Source organism: Aegilops tauschii, chromosome 2 (assembly GCF_002575655.3).
Source record: "Aegilops tauschii subsp. strangulata cultivar AL8/78 chromosome 2, Aet v6.0, whole genome shotgun sequence".
NCBI classification, from domain to species: Eukaryota; Viridiplantae; Streptophyta; class Magnoliopsida; order Poales; family Poaceae; genus Aegilops; species Aegilops tauschii.
Window position 1 is genome coordinate 398,242,670 of NC_053036.3, and position 7,893 is coordinate 398,250,562.

At 45.2% G+C, this 7,893-nt stretch overlaps 1 protein-coding gene across 2 annotated transcripts; it reads right to left on the bottom strand.

Moving 5' to 3' along the window:
- Positions 1-625: 625 nt before the first annotated feature.
- LOC109747778 (auxin response factor 9) lies at positions 626-6,087 on the bottom strand. 2 transcript variants are annotated; one of them, XM_020306805.4, is made up of 14 exons: positions 5,575-6,087; positions 4,626-4,741; positions 4,430-4,525; positions 4,253-4,309; positions 3,929-4,081; positions 3,765-3,849; positions 3,444-3,534; positions 3,160-3,324; positions 2,682-2,801; positions 2,513-2,597; positions 2,216-2,384; positions 1,629-2,062; positions 1,344-1,534; positions 626-1,261 (listed from the first exon to the last, which is right to left on the bottom strand). In XM_020306805.4, the coding sequence occupies exons 1-14, from the start codon at positions 5,609-5,611 to the stop codon at positions 1,096-1,098; spliced, it is 1,965 nt and encodes a 654-aa protein (XP_020162394.1). In that variant the 5' UTR covers positions 5,612-6,087; the 3' UTR covers positions 626-1,095. The 2 variants fall into 2 exon arrangements, with proteins under 2 accessions (XP_020162394.1, XP_040255088.1); XM_040399154.3 differs by having other exon boundaries at positions 1,629-2,014; positions 5,575-6,009.
- Positions 6,088-7,893: the final 1,806 nt, after the last annotated feature.

Here is a 7,893-nt window from a genome sequence, read left to right on the forward strand (position 1 = left end):
CACACAGCCACAAAGAGGATCGGCCCGCAACAAGCTACTCCCACTGATCCATATTAATTGTCATTAATTTAGTAGAGGATCCGAGGGAGCACTAAAGGACTAATTGGATTGAAGAAATTTGAAAACGTAGAAATAGGGAAAAGTAGGAGTGGGATGTCATGTACCGTGAAATCCCACTAGAACTGAAAATACCTTCGGATGATACACAGATGACGAACATAGAAAATTTCAAGTATTGACGAGAGAGGGTAAAGAGAGGGGCAAAGAGCATTGGACTTCTAAAAAATGGTAAAATATGGTTTGAGCTCATGTTAAGAAGATTCATATGAAATGGGGAAGCATAGGAAAGGATTCCATAGTAACTTTGGTATCGCGAGCCTATGATCCAAATGGCTTTCATAGGAGAAAAATCCTTAAATTTCAAATCCTCCAAACTTCCTACGACCCAAACGAGGCCCTCCATGGAAGAGACATTTCCTGCCTTCCCCTGGTGGCCTCAAGTATGGTTTAAAGGCACGCTCCAGTTGGGGGCGATCATATGCCGACATACCTCACACTGGACCTCAGGAAACGAAAGGCACAGATGCCCAATCTCTAAAAGAACAAAAAGGCACACAGATGCCAAAGACCATAAAACACAACTTTACTTCTTAGATATATACAGATGGCTTCCACGAGGGAGAAAGGTATACACGATACAGAAACATACTAACCACCGCCACCACTAGCGAAAAGGTTGCTGCTGCTAAAAGTAACAATTGCTGAATTGCATCAATTCGTACAGGTACCCAAAAGATCAATATATACATACGCCTATTTACTACTGTAGCAAGCAACGAAGGCAAAGTCTACGGCAATATGCATACTGCGGCTCACCGCCAGTTCTCGCATAAAACAACTGGCGACTAAACGTCACGAAATGCCAGAATGCCTCTTTGCTGACACAGGACCAAACCCACCACAGCAACGCACACAATGTCTTTTGTCCGTGAAGCAATCATAGCTCTCCTGAGTAGAGCGGATGATCATGGGCAATTTCCCCGAATGATCAAAGGAAGAAAGAGCGTAATTAGAGCAAAGTTAGCAACTTAGCATTCAGCAATCTGCATTGGCAAACGAGGCTGGATAGTCTGAGCCACTCTGCGGAGTGACCGATTCATGTGATGAGTTCACACGGCTGAGCTTGGTGGCCTTTGGTGCCAATTGCTTGGCCTCCTCATATGTATAAATGTAAATTCTTTTCGCCATGTTGCAAAACTCGCTGCAACAACATGAATTAGAGTGGAATTAGGACTTGGATATAGGAAAACTGCATCCATTCAGACAGTGATAAGGGTACTTACTCCCAAGGATCGTCCCCAACAAGCATCATATCATCCTCTTCATCGGCATAAACAACCTGCCATTTCTTGAGTGTGGAACATAGCTCCCCCTGTATATCAAACATCTCCTCCAACTTGCAGTGAAGATCAACATACCCATATAGCTTTGTCAAGTCCACTGCTCTTCCAACTGCCATTCCCGTCATAATTACCTAGAGGAGGAATCATAATGAGGATCAGTACTTAATTACCCTGAACGCTACAAGAATTGAAAATTGAGCATCTTCAAAATGTGACAACTATCACCTTTGTGCAGCTTCTAACTTGGCGACTTTGGGTCTCAAGAAGAGCACGCTCACTGCTTGCTGCTTGGGCACCAGAGTTGTTGATATTGGATGGCTGCGAGAGCTCGCCAGAGTCCACGTCCACAGATGCAGCCGTTTGGTCATAACCATCACCTGAGACAGTTAGCACGGGTTGTGTTTCGTCCACAGCAGATCTTATCTCAATTCCAAATAATCTGCACCCACCAGCAGCTGGTTCAAGCTTTCTTTCAACAGTGACTTTGTTAGTACTTCCAGCATAAGAGTCTTCTCTTGATTCTCTTGCTGGCCAGTAGAACTGATTGAATGCAACGTTTGATGATGATGAGAAGCGTGAATTAGTAAATAACCCTCGAGCCTGTTGTGGTTCTGAAAATGAGAGGGTTTGGCTTGGTTCAGCTGGGGACTTCCATAGTCCTGATACAAATAGCACCAGCTTAGATATGTAAAACTCAAGGATAATGGACTAGACTACAGAAAAATATGATATTCATGACTGAGAGCTGAGCATTGCATCCATAAACCACATATATTAATCGTAACAGGCGCTAAGGAGTTCATATATCTTGCCAAATTTCGGAGCAAGTTCTGGAACCACAGAAGGTGAAGCTGGAAGTCGGGGACGCTTATTTCTCAGTGGAGGTTGAGGGGGTTGTGGATTAGCTGCATCCAGTGGCTCCAATTCCCATGGTGAAACTCTATCTGGACGAAGAATGGATGAAGGCTCATCCCATTGGACCTGGCAATAATTACAGGAAAGAATCAGATATGAGAAAGCAAACATGGAAACATGATAATGCACCACTAAAAGCACTCCAGAGAAACTGTAGTTCTAGTTGAACCCTCAAAAATACAGAATCTTAGTACCTTCAGAGATTTCCAATCAGAATCTGCCCATAGAGATGTTGACACCGTCGGCGTGCTCCCAATACCAATTATTGTTCCACTGAACCTGTAACCAGGGAAATGTTTGTCATATCCACCTAGATGGTTGGAACAAAGCCAACATCTCTTGTCAAAAGCAACCCCAGGTTACCTTCTTTCAAGAGCTTCATCGCCTTCAAATTTCATCTTAAATCTCATTCCAACGGAAATGTTCTGCTTCTTCGCTTCAAGGTACTTGTTAACACTCACCACAAACTCAGATTGACTTGTTCTGGAAACAAAGTCAGAGAGGCCCGGTAAGCCTTATACATCAGATTGTATGGATAAAAAAAATCACCAATTGTTAATACTCATTACGACAACCATGATGCCATCCCAGTTAAGCAAGCAAAAGAAACATTAGTTGGGTGAATTCTCGGACGTAAATGCATAACAGGTATAATAGACCAAATGAGCAAGAGTTGTATCACACCTAAGCAGAATGTACAACATACATAAGAAATTGCCATAGCAATCAAGTAAAAACTGCGAAAAAATCTTTATTATCTTGCATTACTGCTTGGTTGCCAGAAATAACCATTACCATGCAGCAACGGGCATAACAAAGACGAAAACTGGTTGAACCTTACCTGGGTTTATAGAAAACAGAAAAGAGGGTCCCAGTGGAGATTGCATGGGAGGCTGTTGCAAGGACTCCAAGATGCATGCTGTGGCTTGATATCACAGATGATGGCATGTTATTTACTTGCCTCATATGCCTCCTTACTCCGACCCGCAACTCACCATTTTCACCTCTGCAAATGATACAAATATTACTTATTACTATTCACCAGAATTAAGCCGAGACAGGAGAGAGGTGAAAATGCATAAAAACTGCCTCCACGTGACAGGATTACAGTATTGTGTTGTGTACCTCAGAAAGATAAATGCATCACCAGCAACCAATCTTTTTGAGCTAACAAAGACACTCCAGCCAGTTGTAAGTAGATGTCGCCTAGGTTGTCCTGAAACACAAAACACCGGAAGGCATGAGATAGAACCAGACAGAGGGAGAGAGAGAGTTCACACATAGTCATGAAGTAATGAATCAGTATATGCTGCATGTTTCTGCAGTGGTAAGAGTTCAGCATTCAATTGTGACATGAAGTGCTACACCGAAACAATTAAACAATAAGAACACAGCGACGAGAAGCTTAAAGGGGCTTCAAGCTGAATGCTCAAATTGTAAACTCACCCCGAAATATGTGACGAAAATGCCAGTCAGTTCCATGGAGATCTTTGGCTACCAGTTCTTGACATGGTGGATTCTGAGACATGTCCTGTGAAGCAACCCTACCATTCAATAAGCCAGAAATAGTGTAGACATCAACTGGAGTAAAAAACGCTTTCAATGCTAACCAGCGGAGGAAGACACTCTTCAGCATGTCTCCTAAGAACAGAGAAACCACCATGGGTACTCGTATCCGAAGCTGTCAGTGTCTTGCAAAAGGAATGTATGGTGCCTTTTTCTAGTTCTTGCGGCTCAGGACCCAAGCTTGTGAGCTCACCTTGCTAATTAAGGGGGTTCAAATGGGGAAATTAATGAATGTACATGTAAACAGGGACATGAAACTGAACTAACAAAGTACTGTACACTGCAACATGAAAAGGGCATAAGATTGTACATTGGAAAGTAATATGAGCCATTTGCATGTTAGCAATGGTTAAAACAGGAAGACTCACATTAGCCTCTGGTTGCAGCATAATTTGAGCGTAAACTTCATCTGAATCAGCTTCCGTCTGCATTACAGAGTTCAGCCGGTTAGCAAAGAATAACATTTCTAGCTGCATACCTAGACCAACCATTTCCCAGACACTCCAAGCAAAGAGGTTACAGCAGACAGATAAAAACACACTGACCCGGAGCTCTACGTTGACCACGCTGCATAGGATTTTGGATGGTAGGTTGAACATCGGCAGGTACTGGTCAAGCTGCTGGTTTGTAGACGCCTCAAGCTATACAGTAAATCATGATCAGTTTAAGAAGAACATTATATGTAGCAAGAAGAATTGATCAAATGAGACAGGCAGAAAAGATATATAAACCGGTGAGTACCTGTTCCATATGACCCTGGGGAAAGTAGTAGACTCGTTCGCCTTGTCTGGGTACTGTGATCAGCGGACCGGCACAAGCATGCCATAGCTCCCGGAATAGTGCGTCGCTACAGATTCCTACATGGAAGCAATTGATTTACAATATTAGGTGATCAGAGCTTTAGAACAGAAACATCAGAGGCCAAGATACATGGTACGACACTATTTGCTTTCTAAATTTCCCGTTGTCGAAATTTAATCATTTATCATGAATTTTCCTAATCATAATTAGAAAGTTCAAGCACAAAACTCTACCCAACTGAAGTGTCCGTTGGTCCTATTTATCATTAGCGCATCAATAAAATACTGCCATGTGCTGAAGTTGCCACCATACGGATTCAACATAAATCAAGCATATTAACAAAAATAGAAAATACTAAGTCACAAGAATATCCATACTTTTTCGATTGACTGGATCACGCGTCGGAAGAAGAAAAAAAGGGAGTGCATCACAATTCACGTCACTCCATAAAGTGAATCGCAATTCACATCACAGGCATCGGTACGAGAGAGCAACCCATCACTCCATAAGGTGCGGTACTAAATACTTACTAGAGAAAATTGCGCAAACATCGTGATTGCTTTGAATAGAGGGCGATTTACTCGGATCAACAAGAGCGATTGCAACCAAATACTGGAAACAAAATGGACAGGCTGGCATACAATTATGTTTACTAATCGGCATCGACTCAAGTTACATGAAGCTCCGCTAATTTTTCTGCACAAGCAGTCAACTAGCCGAGTCCACTGACTTAATCAACTACCGCCTCAGACCCTCAGTCTGGGGGCGAAGCCTAACTTAGTAACTTACCATGAGAGAGAAACCAGACCAACTTTTTACCAAAGCAGTTCCCCCAAAGGCAAAAATTGCATAGACGGAAACTGCGACTACAGAGGGCGGCAAATCGAACCTGGGGCACCGGCCGCGGAAGGATTCGCCATCGCCATCGCCGCAGCCACGTTTGCGGAGCCAAACGGCAAGAGAATTCTCTGTGAGCTACGAAACCGAGAGCTCCTCCCGATGTGCTAGCCTCGACGCTGCGGCCGGCTCCGCTCCATGGATCTGCCTCGACGGCCGGGCCTCCGGGAATCGAGGAATTCCCGCGAATTGGGCGGCCGTGGACGGGGGATGAAGCCGGGGGGCGGCAGCGCGGTCGGATCCGGGTCACGTGGGGGGCTGCTCTCGGGGAAGGGGATCGGGGCGGCGTGGGAGCCGGGGAGGAGGAGGTGGCGTGTAGCGTGTGTGGTGAGGAGGAGGGAGGAGGAGGAGGAGGGTGAGGTGTGTGTTGGCTTGGGATTTGGATGCTCGTGACTGAGTCGACTGGTCTGCTGGGCTGGGTTTTGACAGCGAGCGGCGGTCGCGGTCGCGGTCGAAGGAGGAGGAGAGGGGAGGGGAGGGGGGAGCTGCACGAGGCCGAGGAGGCAGAGTGGGCGGGGAGACAGGCGGATCGGATGGATCACGGGCGGATGGGCGCGCTGTACGGGTACGGGTGCGGGTGGGTTGGGTCGGTCGGCGGTGGGTCTGGGCGGATAGGATTTGCATTCGCATTTGGGTGCCCGTGCTTTTCGTGTTTTGACCCTTTTTCAAACAAAATCAGGATCTTAACCCTCGTTCGAAAATATTTTGGGATCTGATTTTTTTGCCTACCGCCAGGGGGCCTGGCGGTAGGATCATATAGCCTACCGCCGAGACCTGCGGCGGTAGCAAACTTGTCCACATCAGCAATGATAACGGCCTCTGTGCCCCCTCCGTCACACCCTACCGCCGCTCCACCCGGCGGTAGGATGTCTGAACCTACTGCCGGAGTCTCTAGCGGTAGGGTGTGGGCATATACAAACCGCGGGCCGGCCGCCCCCACCCCCTTCTCCCCCCACCCAGCCGCCCCCTACCACGAAGAACAGAGTAGTTGCTCCAACTCGCCCTCTCTCATCCCCTACACTCTCCCCTCCGATCTTTTTCGTTTCTTGACGGATTTTGCGGACCGAGATGGCCCCGAAGAAAGAAAAGTAAGCTCTTTCAATCCCTCCAATAAGTTTTAACAAACACCTTTCGATTCGTCGCATTATTCGATTCAAATCACTCCTATTTAAAAAAAAATTAACCCTAGGATTGATTTAGGTTGATTCTAGATGTTATATTGTGTTAGATATGAACTATATTGAATAGTTGGTATGGTTGTGTTAAGATGAACCCTAGTTCATAATTGATTTGAATGTTTTTTTATATGATGGATGATGCATGTTCCTATGCTATGATGCAAGTATTGGATGTAGTGTATGATGAATATTGGAGATGCATATTTGATATATTTGTTATATGTAGTGTATGAATCCTCAAGATGAACCCTAGTTCATTTTTTTGTTTTGTAACAAAAAATGAAATCATGCGTGTTGGATGTTGTTAGAGAAATATGTGTTATGATGCATTGGAACCATGGTGATTGCATCTTCATAAAAGTATTTTATTATGTATTGTATTTAGTTCATGTTCATAATAATCTTGATATATGATTATTCAAAGATTGAACTCATAGGTTCTGTTGGATGTGATTAATTTTTTGTATGCATCGATATGTTTCGTAGTTAATGTTGAACCCTAGTTCATGTTGAAAAATCTTTTGATATGCTTATGCAATTCTTTTAGGAGGCCACCTCTTGCGGACGACATCGGCACGAAGTACAAAATGCTTGACCCTAGGTTCAACAAGCGTCACCGTGCCCGTTTCATTGAGAATGGAGTGGTAATTACCATTTTAAACCAAATCTTTCGAATTGATGAAAACAAGTTGCTAACTATTATGTCCATGCTAATTATGCTTTGGTTATTGATTTTCACAGATGTTGCCGCCATTGCGGATGAGGGCTCACAAGACGACGGTTAAGATGGAGTACGAGGATCGGTACACATTATTCTTCAGGAGAGCCCAACTATTGGGTTTCGTCCTGCAGTTCAAGCGTAAGCCGCCGACGCTCGTTCACTCAGCTCTCACGGCTTTGATCGACCGGTGGCGGCCAGAGACGTACATCTTTCATCTTCCATGCGGGGGAGATGACCGTGACCCTCGAGGATTGGGCGATGATTACGGCACTACCGCTCGAGGGGCGTGCTCTCACAGGAAGAGTGGAGAGGGCGAACTGGCACGAGAGGGTTGTCAGCCTCATCGGCGACTGCCCCCCTCCCCCGCTAAGAGCAACCGGACTTCCGGCATACCGCTGTCATGGCTCCTCGA

Coding starts and splice junctions, on each gene's coding strand:
- LOC109747778 (XM_020306805.4), bottom strand. CDS start 5,611: ATGGCGATGGCGAATCCTTCCGCGGCCGGTGCCCCAG. Junction 1,535..1,628: donor AAGTTAGAAGCTGCACAAAG/GTGATAGTTGTC, acceptor TTCCTCCTCTAG/GTAATTATGACGGGAATGGC. Junction 1,262..1,343: donor GTTGGGGACGATCCTTGGGA/GTAAGTACCCTT, acceptor ATGTTGTTGCAG/CGAGTTTTGCAACATGGCGA.